This window comes from Nanorana parkeri, unplaced genomic scaffold (assembly GCF_000935625.1).
Source record: "Nanorana parkeri isolate BGI_ZX_2015 unplaced genomic scaffold, ASM93562v1 scaffold1542, whole genome shotgun sequence".
NCBI lineage: Eukaryota > Metazoa > Chordata > Amphibia > Anura > Dicroglossidae > Nanorana > Nanorana parkeri.
This window is the reverse complement of record NW_017307810.1, coordinates 6,559-20,819: the sequence shown is the minus strand read 5'-3', so window position 1 is coordinate 20,819 and position 14,261 is coordinate 6,559. Positions and strand designations below refer to the sequence as shown.

At 43.6% G+C, this 14,261-nt stretch overlaps 1 protein-coding gene across 1 annotated transcript in view; it reads right to left on the bottom strand.

The window, feature by feature from the left end:
* Positions 1-314: 314 nt before the first annotated feature.
* Positions 315-14,261, bottom strand: part of LOC108798709 — a 17,932-nt gene continuing 3,985 nt past the window's right edge. The window contains exons 3-12 of the mRNA XM_018570488.1: positions 12,135-12,461; positions 11,251-11,339; positions 9,846-10,026; positions 9,501-9,729; positions 8,567-9,060; positions 6,405-6,498; positions 4,640-4,797; positions 2,348-2,508; positions 1,693-1,942; positions 315-539 (exon numbers count right to left, since the gene is read on the bottom strand). Of these exons, the coding sequence (XP_018425990.1) occupies positions 315-539; positions 1,693-1,942; positions 2,348-2,508; positions 4,640-4,797; positions 6,405-6,498; positions 8,567-9,060; positions 9,501-9,729; positions 9,846-10,026; positions 11,251-11,339; positions 12,135-12,461 (2,208 nt within the window). The remainder of the gene's footprint in view (positions 540-1,692; positions 1,943-2,347; positions 2,509-4,639; positions 4,798-6,404; positions 6,499-8,566; positions 9,061-9,500; positions 9,730-9,845; positions 10,027-11,250; positions 11,340-12,134; positions 12,462-14,261) is intronic.

Here is a 14,261-nt window from a genome sequence, read left to right as displayed (position 1 = left end):
CAGAACAATGTTGGAATCTGCAACGCGGTTTGTTAAAATCCTTGAAATGCAAATTCATCATCCAGAGGTTGTGGCTTTTTTCTCAACAAAAGTGGAGTTACACTATAAACTCACCATAAATGTTACCATCTGATTGCGCAGATAGCTTTACCAAACCTATGTAATATACAGACCTGGCTAAACTATCCAATCCAATCAATTTGTATCCAACCATACAGACCCTAGTACTATATAGTTGTTGGTAGATCTACAGGGGATTGTACAGTCAGATTGTAACATGTGTGGTAAGCGTAATGTACATGCTACTTTGATGGTCACAGGACCATAGCTGAGCGCAGCATCTGGAGATTGTGGTCCTTCAAGTACTGTTGCATGTCTTGGTCCTTCTTAGGCTCCTGCTCCACCTGCCGGTAGAACTGCTCCAGCTTGTTGGAAATTCTGCGCTTGGATCCTGACTGCAGCAGCTGGTGTCGGTGCCATTCTCTGAGATCTGCCTCCTGCTGTCTCTGCTGTGTTTCCATCTGGCTACGGGCAGTTTCCTGGAACAAAGAATCGTTTTATGAATAGTGTGTGTGTTTAATAGCACAGATGATGGCGCTTCTCTTCACTACCATATATAATACAAGAAAGTGAAGACCCTTTCACCAACTTAAAAATTGCAGGTAAAAGCACAGAAAATCCAAGTACATTATATGCTGACTTGCAGTGTTTTTTCATTTCCATAAACAATTTCACTTGCAATTTGCCTTTGTACTCAGTAGAAAGTTTGACTTTTTCAGGAAGAGTTATCTTCCTGTATCCCCCTTGTATGTTATATCTATCTCCTCTTCTGGGAGTGTGTACATACTGTCTGTGCAGGCCTAGCTCCTCTACCCTTCCCCCTCCCTCCGTGCATAACCTTTTATATAGCTGCCAGGGATGAGAAAAGGGTAATACTTTAGATTGTCATATGAGTGACAGCTTTGAGTCTGCTCGGGCTGCTGTCATCACATTCAAGAATGCAGAACGCAGCAACTGTCTCCGGGCTTTTGGATGTCCACAAGCCAGACTTTTGCAAGTAAATATCATGTATAAAATATGTTAAGTTCACATGAAACTAATTTTATTTAATTTTGTTTTCTGAAATGAATGAACTGGAGACAGGGTCTCTTTAGGAGTATATAGACTTTTGTTTGCATCAGAACTGCTGTTCTCTCAATATGAGTCATGAGGAATGCAAAACCGCTGGAAGCTGTTATCTTGTACCAACCTGATTCAATAAAAGTGCCATGTGCAAAACATTATTATTCATAAAATATAAAAACTTATTTTTACATTAGGAAATTTAGTGAGAACGGCCTGTAAGTGATTGCCTCACCCCGGGGCTGTACCGAGGGGAGGACTGGACAAGGCTCAGTGAAAAGCGTTGTAATATCACATTGGGAAACGAACATAATTACAGATGAATCTAGCAGCGTTAAAGGAGAGTGGGATGGTGCTTCCTGAATGTTCCGTTGTTATTTGGGGGGTGTATTTACATCTCGTGTGCAGGGGGCAAAAGATCTTTTTACGTCTCTCTCTCTCATCCACTAAGTATGATGTTGCTATGCAAACCTAATATGCAAAAATGCCACCTACCTTAAACTCCTTTCTGAATGGTGAGGGTGAGAAGGGATTTAATGGCATGATAATGTGACAGTGCTATAAACTCACCTTCTGCCTCTCTTCCTGTTCGTAGAATTTCCAGCTCTTCTCCACCTCTACGCTCTCTCTCTGCTGCCGGTGCTCTCTCCAGTACTTCATTCTGTCCTCCTCTTTCCTCCACTCCCTCCCCATATCTTCATCCTTCTTCCTGCTCCTCTCTTCAGCCACTGCCCTGCGGGTCTCAGCCTGTTGGGCCTCTAAGCCCTCTTGGTTCTGTCTCCTCTCCAGGTCAAGTAGAACTCTTTGCTGTGAATGTAGTCTAAAAATATGTAATATCTTTAAAGCAAAAATAAAAAAAATAAAGCCAAATACACAGTTTTCTACTGAACTACTAATAAAGGTGCCCTACTGTGAAGCATTTAAAACTCTACCCTATATGGACAATTTACCGGGTTATAGTGAACAGACATGGGAACAGGGAAATGGTTCTGGTCAAGCTGGAAAGCAAAACTGTACCCCTTGGCCCAACAAAAACCAGGGAGTAGGAGATGCAGGGATGGACTTGTGATGTCAAAACAACTAAGGATATTCAGCATAGAAAGTCATATTGTGTTCTTGTGAAGAAAACATCCAATGTATGGGATTTTGAGTCTTATGTATGATTCATACTGTAAGCAGAATTTTACAGTAATGGCAGAATTTTACTGGCAGACAATTTTCCTACCTTCTGCTGTCTTGCAATGCGTCTTCTCTCTCTTCCATCTCCTTGAATTTCTCCTCCCTCCTCCTCTGTCTCTCTTCTGCCTGCATCCTCCATAGTTTGGTCTTTTCTGTTTCCTTCTTCTCTCTCAGCTCTTGGTTGCTCCATGCCTTTGCTTCGTAGTTCTAAAGGAATCGAAATTATTATTACAGTTGTAGAACAGCAAGAAACTGAAGATAGCCAAAGATATGCAAGAACAAGCTTACACCATCCAAATGAATATAATATTTTTTTTCTTTTAATGAGATCATTTATATAATGATGATCTCTTTTACATAATATCTCAAATAAATAACTGAAAGACTATGCATTTCTTTTAAAGGGCACCTGTGCGCTAATCAGATAATACATATGTTATATTGTATGATGTTAGGATACTTCTGAACACATCCAAATAGTCACAAATCTTAAAGTGTATCTAAACCCAAGAGCAAAAATGTTATATGTTGCAGCATCCCAGTACTTGGATAAGGAGGCTGCATCTCTTTTCAGGCCCCCCCCTCCTTTTTTTCACCTGCCGATCCTACCAGTAACACACTTCCTGTCCTAGGCTGACAACACTCACTTACCGTACTGTATATATGGAGCAGTATCATTGTCGCTCCACAACAGGAATATAATACCCCTCATTCCATAACAAATGGGGGATGTGCTTTAGTTCAGAGACAGAAGTATACAATGCTAACTGATTGTAGTCAGTACAGACAGCACAGGAAGTTATCATCTCACAAGATTTTGGCAGGATCAACAGTTTTTTGTTTGCACTTATTAAACAGATATATCAAAACACTTTTAATAGCATATTTTACAGACCGACCAAAAGGAAGAAAATAAAGAAAATTATTAGAGTTTACATATCATTTTATATAAACCATTTATCTGCAGCATGTTTGCTGAAACCTTACATCTCAAGCTTTCAGCATTAGTAATTCTGAAAAGAGAACCTGATCTGGCTTCAAGTAACACCATGCTAAAATGCAGAGAACTTACCACACCTGCAAATATCTGTGCTAGTCTCCAAAATAATTCCTGTGTTCTCGTGAAAACTCCTGGATTCTACAACTTTGAGATTAAGCCCCATTCCTCTTGGTGCACCCTGTCATTCAATCAAATGCTAGAACATGAAATGGAAGTAGAGGTCAGGCGTTTGACTTGAGTTGAATTACATGGGGTGGGGCTTAGCAGTGTAAGGGCCAGGACTTAATATAGACTTAGGCAGATGTCAAGTTCCTTAGGATCAAAGAACTCAGGGACATAGACTTAAAGTAGTTATCCTTTAACAGTGCAGCCCAATTACCCCCCTCTTCCTAAAGTCGAGAACTCACCTCTACTTGCTCCTGTGAGATCTTGGGCAGCCCCGCTGTGAAGTCTCAGAACCAGGCAGATTCTTCTTCTGTGCAGAACAATTCTCTGTCTCTCTGGAGAGACTGTCTACCTCCCATATACATAATAGACAACCTCTCAATAGGAAGAAATTGAGACTTTCAGTGCATGGGCCAAGAAACAAGCTGCATGGTCTGGAGACTTTGTAGCGTTGGTTGTGCAGCATCAGGTGACCTGCAGAGTGAAGATCTGGCAGGAATGTTGACAAGTGAATTTGAGGATCTGGGAACAGCGGTGTGCTGGTACATACAGTAAATTTAAGTAATAAGTAAGTTGCATTATATTTAGAAGAATTGTATTGCCAAATGTATCTAATAATGAAATTGTGTTGGAAATCAGGGAAACCTACTAACAATCCAATCTAAACTCTTCCTAAACCTCCAGAAAATACTCCATCTCGCTAGCCGGCAACTGGGGCTGTCCCTAAAATAGGGCAGCTGGAGGCGGTTGCCTCAGGCGGCATCTCACTGGGTCATGTGGTCACCTTAAACATGAACAGCTCTTATTTGGTCCAGTTTAGTCCGTAAAATATACCATTAAAAGTACCTGTTGATCCTGTGAGAAATCTAGTGACCTGATAACTTCCTGTGCTGCCTATTATCTATTACATTGTCCTCAGCTACCTCTGAAGATTACAGAACCACACTCCTCTATGTTATTGAAAATAGGAGAGGGGAGGGATTTCATATTTTGTTTCTGTTGTCATAATACATCATTCGAGTGCTAAAATGTTGTTGAATTGAGTTCTGTTGAGCAAAAAAATCCCAAAACAGGCCAACATAAGACATTCAAACACATTTCACCCTTCAGTGCATCGAAACAATATATACTGTATGTGTATAAGCAAAAATTCCAATTGTGTTTTGAACTCACCAATTTGAGAGGAGCGGAGCGCGGTCGGCGCTCAAGTAAAGCAGATTCCATAGCCTTTCGGTCCTCTTTCATTGCCTGATTGATACGCTCCAACGTGGCCCGGAGATGTGTCATGTTGTTCAGTCTCGAGGGATTATACGAGGAAGGCATTGAATCATCTAATAAAGAAGTAATTATAAACAGTAAGTTTGTAAAGGCCTTGTCCAGACTGCGCCGAATGACGTACAGAATCCAACGTAGGTTTTATCCATTGCTTGATTGCAGTGGCGTAACAATCGCCATAGAACCCCAGGCGGCCGCTATGGGGCCCAGGGCACAAGGGGGCCCGGCCAAGACATCCCCCTGATGCCGTGTGGGCCATCTGGGTCGCTATGGCATCTCAGGCTGCTTGCTGTCACTGACGGGTGTGAGGAGGAACGTGTCGCTGTTAGATAAGGGACAATCTCATTTCAGATTAGTAAACTAAAAATGAGATTGTAGTTCATGACAGGAGCGAGCTTGGAGCTTTGACTACTTTACAACACACAGGGACCACGGGGAACAAAAGTAGCCACCCTCCAGAAGGGAGGACAGTGTCAGCACCAATTCAGAGATGATTTGAGGATCTACAGCCCAGTGATACACACATAAGATACATTTTTGTTAATAGTTCAGGTACCTGAATGTATTTTTAAGATTTAACTCCTGAGTTTAGTGTGACTTTAAGTCTATGGGCCTGCCAAACAGAAAACAATATACTGTACATCCTGTGTGGCTTATATTTTACCTCAACGGTTGTTAAAGGATAACTAAACCCAACAATAAAAATGTAATATATTGCAGCTTACTAGTGGTGGCTGCATGTATTTATATTTCAGGCTTAGAACATTTTTAGTAAGTACAAAAAATACCTGTTTATCTTGCCAGAAATGCAGTGTCCTTGTCACTTCCTATGATATGAACTGAAAGCACATATAATTTCATACTTCCCATGTAAACTGCTAATCGTATCACTCTCTATGTCATTAAGGTAAATAAAGGCAGACATGTTTGAAGTCCAGTATGGGTGACAACCATGGCTCCCTCCATAGATACAATAGAGGAGTCAGCTTTGTCACCTTAGTAAAGGAAGTATGTTAGTGGTAGGATCACCAGGTGAAAATAAAGGGGATAGAAACTTTAAAAAAAGAAAACTAAAACTAATGCAGCCACTACATCTAATGATGGGTGAGATGCCATTATTATATTTTTGTTTATGCATTTTGATATGCTTTACAGTTAGGCAGAGCCATTGTAGTATCTGATGGAACAGATCTATAGTGATTAAAATACAAACCTCTCTATTAGAATTTATTTTGAGGTAAACACTGCAATTTTACCCAAAATATGTGTTCACTGAAAATACACGTGAGCTAAAGCAGAGACACCGGCACTCCAAATTTGCAAAATACAAACGTTTCGGGGTCACAAAGGATCCCTTCATCATGAAGGGGATCTTTTGTGACCCCGAAACGTTCGTTGTTTTTTACCACGATGCATGTCAATAAATAGACGTATTTTGCAAATTTGGAGTGCCGGTGTCTCTGCTTTAGCTCACGATTGTTACGGCTGCCACCCGTTGACTACCGCAGCACCCAATTCTTGAAGGGATTCACGCGGTCAGGAGTGCGATGGGACCATGGACTATCACTGAAAATACACATCACTTCCTATTAAAAGTAATTAGGTCACGTTACAGTTAGATAAACTTACAACCTATTTATGGAAAGCTAAGACACATGATTACCGTCTGTTGTTTTCAAGGCAGATTTGATTGGACTGCTGTCTGATCTTCTCATTCCTTCTGTCTGGGTGTCTCTGTTACAGATAACATGTTCTTTCTGAAACAAAACAGAAAAGTTACTATTGGCAGAATGCCAGGGCCCGGTCGCAATTGCGACCGCTGCGACCCTGGTAGTTCCGCCAGTGGGTTCAGTAGAACCGAAGGGGTGCTGTACGGGCTACTCACTATAGCCCGTACAGCTCCCGAACTTGGCCGAGCGGTTGCAGGAACTGGTGACTGGAGTGCTGGTATGAGATGTGTAGGAGTACAGCTGTCAGGACACAGAGGACACACTGATCTCACATACAGACCAAGGGCAAGGATCAGTAACAGATGAGCAGCAAAGCACCAAATTGTTAGTGGAATCAGAGTTGTGGACAGGCAGAGGTCAGCAATGTGCAGTCCTGAGGTACAGAGTAGACAAGCAGAATCCTGGTCAGCAGTGCAGGCTGAGGCCGGTAACAAAGATAATCAGCAAACATCAGCAGACAAGGGAAGTCCAAAGGGGAGGTTAGAAGGAAGTTGGGTCAGTAACAAAGGCCAGGCACAAGTTTAGAACTGCAGATTACAGGTCACAGAAGTACAGCTGAAAAACCATCCTGTACCGGTGGTCTAAATAGAACATGCCATGAGATGCAAATGTGAACGCACATGCATAGATGCATGGCCTGCTATGCTTCCATGCACTGAAACATGTATATGTGCTTGTGCTGAGCCAGTTAGATGGCACTATCTACCCCATAGCTCCACAGGTCACTCAGTGTCACGTCTGCAGTTTTTACAATAGTGGATCTCAACTGCGGAGTAATAGGATCAATCAGATACGAATCTCAGGCATCACTCACAATCTCAACGGTGAGTTTGAGATTCTACCATCACGTGATCAAAGGAAAAACAACACAATTCAACACAGTACTATTGCTTCATAGACTGTGGGTTGGTAGTTGAAACACTAGAATGCAGTGGCTGCGGCAGGGTTAAGAGCGGATACTCAGTAAGTCTAATACACAGTTCATATCAGCCTGCAGGCAGGCAGAGGAGAGGTGCTCTCTCACAGATAGGGTACTTGCGATTGGCAGTAGCTGAGTGATGGCTGAGACTCCCAGGTGACTCCAGTAGCAGAACTGAGCAGGTCCGTCTTCCAGATGGCAGCAGGATGAGAAGGGTCCGGTTGGTGACAGTCCCATACACAGGTTCGTGAGGCAGCAGGCGTTCAGACAACAATCACAGAACGCCATGCTGCCTCATCAGTGCCCTTAAATAGGGCCAGGAAGTGAGGAGGGATCGCTGATTGGTCCGGACGACTTCCGCGTTCCACCGTGGAACGCAGCCGCCGCGTCACAACCCGGAGTTTGTGCGTCTTCCGCGTTCCACGGTGGGATGCAGAGGACCGCGGCAGACAAACAAGAGGCTGCCCCGTCGGTGGCATTACACTCAGTCACCTTAATCTATTCACCATGAACCCCAACCATTTGACAGTTCACCTCTTCAGTCATGTGACTAAAAAGAATAAACACACGTTCCAGACTTATCCACCCCAGCAGATAGGAATGAGATGTAATTAAAGGAGATGCAATTAAACAGACTTTCAAATGCTCACAGCTCCCATCATGTTCATAGACAATCACCATCTGCCTTGACATAGTGGTTGGTTTAAGATGAGTGACCTGTGTGGCTATACATTTTGGGTTTGTTCCTGACGCTCATTACAGCTGAAAAAGCTATTGGAATTAGTAGCAAAACATCTTCAACATTTCAGAACAAGTCCAGTCAAATGTGACTCACTACTACTAGCTAGAAAAAGGTGATAACTTCTCATAAAAGTTTCATAGCTGTTATATCATAACACAGGGCTGGACAAATCCCAGGAGGCAGGCAGCCAAAGCTCCTTAACATTTATAGCTGGCACCTAACTTTTAGGGTTTTCTCTAGTTGTTGTCAATTAAGCTGTAGATACATTACGGAGAGTTGGCGTTGTCACCCTAGGATGACAATCCTGATTCTAGGATGAGGGTGGGAATACCTAGTCACTGGAGCAGCAGGTCTACATTCCATTTTAAGTGGACATTACCTTTAAGCAAAGAACATTTTAGATGACTTCCTCTGTAATCCAACCTACTGCTTACCTGCTTCTGTTGCTGAGATCCTTCCCTCTCTAGTAGGACTCTCCTCTGAGGTTTAGCCTTGTCTTTGGTGTGGACAGTCTTTGAAGAAACATTTTGTTTAAGCTCCTTCTTCTTGTCTACTTTTTTGGCCAATTTCTCCTTGGCTGAAGTCGTATTGTTGATATGGTTCAGGGAGTTTCTCAGAGCTGCCCACAGCTCCTCTGGTACATGGCACCTCTGACAAACATAAGGTCCAGAACGGCAATACAAACACTTGTCGGAGCCGAGTGTAAGAGTTGCTTCTTCGGCCTGGCACTGGGGATGTTTATAGCCGGTCCCTATGAAAGGGAACCCGGGGCAGGACTCCATCAGCTTCTTCCGGGCTTCCAATGGGATGTGGAGCTCCAGAGTGATGCGGTCACTTAAGTCCTGTGGTATCCAGACGGAGAGGCCAGCGGGAACTTGTTTGGTCTTTCCGTTCCAGAATGTTACGAGAACTCCATTGCTATCAAAAGCTAGAGAATATTAGAGGTGTTAATATTCTTATTATGTAATTTTATTTACAAAGACTTTGTTATTAAAGTGAAAGTAAAGTTCCGCATAAGAAAATATAATAATTTTTTTTTTTTTAGTTCTAAGCCCCCCGCCATGCTTCTTCCTCTGTTTGTCTCTCTTTATCAGACTGAATAATGACCAGTCCACCTACTGTAATGCCAGTCTGTCATGGACCGAGCAGCGCTCACACTTCATGACAGGAGCATGGCTCAGTCCAGGAGGAAGGACCGCTCTAAACCACTGTGACTGTAATTACGCTTTGAAAGGCAAAGTGCTGTCAGTTAGATACACTTTAATGCATGAGATAATATAAGCTTTTGGAGCACCAAGGTCCCTACTGTATTTGGAGAGACTTCTGACAAAACTCTTCTTGCTTTTAAAATACAAACCATAACAATACCTAGGCCTCTGTCTCGGTTCTCTGCTCCTCTTAAAATGGTTCCTGGTCCGTACTGCTCCATACCGGTATCCAGCGGTGCCAACACATGGTCTCCAGGAACTAAAGGCCTCCATCTTGCATCCTCATAATGGATGATGTCACAGACGGGTGTCTCCTGCATGCGGAACTGAGCTTTTCCCTTGAAAGCATGACATTTCTCAAACTCCACAAGAAAACGGTCCGGAGAGCCCTGAGTGATACAAAAAGAGAGAGGGGTTAAAGAACATGGTCCATAGATAAGCGAGGAGGATGGAGAGGGTTGGAGATCACCAGCAAGTCAGGTTTAGCCCCAGCTCAATAACTTACCTCCACTTCACAAGCAATGTGTCCCATGTAATACAGTGCATCTCTCTCCCTGCGGGCCAGGACTCGGGCTCCCCTCATAAGATGCACAGCTGCTGGAGTCCTGGTGATTGGGGCTGAATTTGAGGGACAAATTCCTGGAGTTTCTGGAGTCCTGGAGGTTACACTGCAGCTGAGTGGTGGCCTACAATATATACGTTTAGTATTAGGGTAGAGCGGTGAACCACAGGGGAAGGTTAATCATTAGAAAAAAGGGGATTAAACCAAAACTGATTTATAAACATTTTGTCCAGTGTATAGCTGGGTGAATGTCATTTATATGGCATTACCACCACTAGATAGAGCCGAGGAGCACAGGATTTCCTATGGTCCTCAGCTCCATGTGCTGTGCAAATGGCATCCACCCTGTATCTATATGTATTATATATATACTGTATATATAGACTGCTGAACCTGCCAACGGATTTGTATTTATGTCCATTCAGTCTATTAATCTGATCATCTTCCTCTTTCCAGTAGTTTTCAGTAGTCCCTCCAGCGCTGGTGCCGGTCTCTGATCCAGCACTGACTGCTGTGTCTTCTGTGTCCCATGGAGTCTGTCCGATGTGCATGCTGCTGTGCTGTGTGCATTGACTTACCCTGTGTCTCTCCTATTCTCCTGGCCGAAGATCTCTACTGCGCATACGCCCGCCCCATTATCCTGCTCAGCTGATCAAGAATCTTCAAATCTTCGGACGGGAGCGAGCGGCCACAGAGGTAAGTAAAACCCTTTTTTGGTAACCTTTTTTCATTTTTTTAAAAATGTTTCAGCATATATCTACTGCTGGCAAGCAATAAAAAGAGTTTAATTATACTTTAAGCATCACTTGCGGGTCTTGTCCCTACCCCAGCCTGTAACTGGACAGTGAAAGGAGAAGCAGCACAGTGATGAGCTCATTTCTCTGTCACTCTGATCTCTCCTCCTATTAGCAGGCTTTTTGTGAGTACAAGAACTGTTTGGCTTATTGTGCTGCTTGTTCCCCTCACACTCCAGCCCTGTTGTACAGATAATGAGCTCATCTCTCCCTCATTCTACTTTCTCCTCCTATTAACATGCTTCTTGTTAGCACATGAGCACTGAAGTACAACTGACTGGCTCCTTGTGCTGCTACTCCCAAGGGGACTGCCAAAAGCCAAGTCAAATTCACCTACTTACGCTACTTGCATGAAAAAAAAAAATACATTGAATTATGTTTTAACAAATACAGTTTTATATTAAGTTCTTTGTTTTTTCACGGGACAATTATACAGTATAGGATACTTATTTAAAGAGGCAACCTCCCACTTTGTCTACACTCATTTGTGTCTTTTATTGTATATCTGCCTAAAGTTCATCTTTGATTAGTACATAGCTATAGAGTAGACATACCAGAGCTCTGTAGAGTGGACTGTAGAGGCTGTACAGGGTGACGGGATCTGACAGCAGTGACTCATCCCTATATTCTCCGCACTTCTTATCTAAAATCACACAAATATGAATTTATTGGTGCGACATCTAATACAAATTCATCACTCATTCGCTTTCATCACTTAAAACTAATTTAAAGACAAAGCGGTTTAGCTGGACTTTTTGCAAAGGCCAGTAAGGATGACATCTCTCCTTCAGTAAAATATTATTAATAATGCTTTATATTGTGCCATCATCATTTGTTGCGCTGTGCAGTATGACACGGATGAGTATGAGGGACACAGCTCTGGATAATTCAAGACATGGGGTTATTCCATTTCATAAAATTGCAGAAAATTCAAAAATGGCTTGGCCAGCCGATTTGAAAAATGTTCCGGAGGGCTTGGCAGCGAAAGGGTTAATGGATGATAGAGACATTTTGGATTTCACATCACTTTTTGTTGCAGTGACAATGGTGACCAAGACAAACATAGAAACAAAGAGATCTTCCCTCACTTCCTGTCAAGGTGACAACGGTTTCACCACACAGGAAGTGAGGGAAAATCACTGACAAGCACACAGACAACAATAAAAAGCAGACGGGGCTTCTAGCCATCTTACTACTGTACTAGAAATGCATTTTTTTCTGTCTTTGTTGCAGACACGGTAATTGCCTACTGCCTGTCTGGTGCAACTGTGTTCACTGGGGCAGTAATAAAAGAAGGGGGGGGGATCTGTCTAATAGAACATGGGATAGCAGAAAAACTTGACAGGGGTTCTAAACCTTCCCTACTCTGTACAAAACAGAGTGGATATACACTTTAATTTACAGCAAGTTCCCCTTGGTGTCCATCACTGTAACTTACCATTCTGGAAGGTCCGAGAGGCTTTAGATGAATCTCACGGAATGACCCCTCCACCTGGCTGTCACGGGGCTCTTCTGTGAGGTACACCACACTGACAGCACAGGCGCTCTCATTCCGGGCAAGGAAACTGTAGAGATCTGTCAGCACATTGGGCGGAAGGGCATCCATCACTAAGTATACAGTTTTGCACACTGGATCCTCTAATGCTGCAGCCAAGGCACCAGTAGGGCTGGCTCCTGACCCGCAAACCAGACCTCGGGTCCATGAAATGGCTTGTGCCACGACGTCCGGCCTCCATGTCACAGCACAATCACACCACTTACTAATCTAGTAGATAAAAGAAAAGAAAGATTAAACCGAGACGCCATTGCACAGGCAAGATATGTGTTATATATGAAGTATGGTCTCATCAGTTTTTTTAAACATATACATGACAAAAAGAGATCAGCTCGATGTCAATAAACTTATCAATATGTTAAGATTTTAAAGGACAAGTACATGTTAAAACACAGTGCACTTATCCTTTAGGCACGTCACCGCTCCCTCCCTCCCTGAATACCTACCGAGTTCTGACAGTCTCGGCTTCTGCTGTTTTTTTACATCCTGCAGCAGACATCTTCTTTTCCAGGCCGCGCCTGCACAGTACATCCCCATTGACTTCTATGAGACTTGTCTACCTCTGTCTCTCTGTCTATCAGATGGGAGATGAGCCATGTAGAACATCAGTAGGGATGTATGCGCATGTGCCAGGGAAAGATGTCCATTGCAGGAAGGGAAGGAGTGGCGATGTCACCTTAAAGGTGCCTAAAGGAGGAGTGTTATAAAGTGTACTTATCCTTTAAAAACCTTGTTACTCTGTTAAGTTTGTTGTGGTTAGCACTTCTGCCTTTCAGCACTGCAGTCCTCAGTTTAAATCTCAGCCAGGACACTATCTGCATGGAGTTTGCTCCCTGTGCTTACATGGGTTTCCTCCAGGTACTCCGGTTTCCTCCCACACTCCAAAGACATGCTGGAAGGGTAATTGGCTCCTGTCTAATTGGCCCTGTATGTATGCAAGTGTGATAGAGAGAGACCCTAGATTGTAAGCTCCTTGAGGGCAGGGACTGATGTGAATGTGCTGTGTAAATTTTTGGTGCTATATAAAAATGCCGGTAATAATAATAACGTACATGAAAGCAGCCAAACTTGCTCATTACATAGTCAGATTCTGCCTCCTGCTTTGCAGTGCTACACGATGGTTGTACTTAACTCCATTTTCTTACAATACAAGTTTATCAGTCTGCAAACTTACTGAAAACAATGCACTCCCTGTGTGGCTGGTATCTCATCTGCAGCCCAACTCTGGGCTCTCCCCTTTGTCTCCGCTTCCGCTTGGGATCTTCTCCAGTGGTGGGCAGTCAATGCAAAAAGCGTCACTGACGTCACTACCGCTCTGCATCATTACTCTGTCAGTGCAGGGCATCTTAGTCACACCCACTCGGGGGGCGGGTCCATGACATCCTGCACGCACAATATCTCTTCAGTCTTCCAGGTCAGACAAAGGTGGGCTGGAAAGCTGAGGACATCTTGTAGCAGAGAAGAGGAACTGCAGGGGACAGCACCAGAGAGGAAGTCAGTATTACAACCATAGCTGCTTTTTGTTTGTTATTTTTACTGGGGGACATCTACCTGGCCTCTAATGAGTAATCTCTCCCTGGCCTCTAATGAGTCATCTCTACCTAGCCTCTAATGAGTCATCTCTACCTGGCCTCTAATGAGTCATCTCTACCTGGCCTCTAATGAGTAATATCTACCTGGCCTCTAATGAGTAATCTCTACCTGGCCTCTAATGAGTAATCTCTACCTGGCCTCTAGTGAGCAATCTCTACCTGGCCTCTAGTGAGCAATCTCTACCTGGCCTCTAGTGAGCAATCTCTACCTAGCCTCTAGTGAGCAATCTCTACCTGGCCTCTAGTTAGCAATCTCTACCTGGCCTCTGGTGAGCAATCTCTACCTGGCCTCTGGTGAGCAATCTCTACCTGGCCTCTGGTGAGCAATCTCTACCTGGCCTCTGGTGAGCAATCTCTACCTGGCCTCTGGTGAGCAATCTCTACCTGGCCTCTGGTGAGCAATCTCTACCTGGCCTCT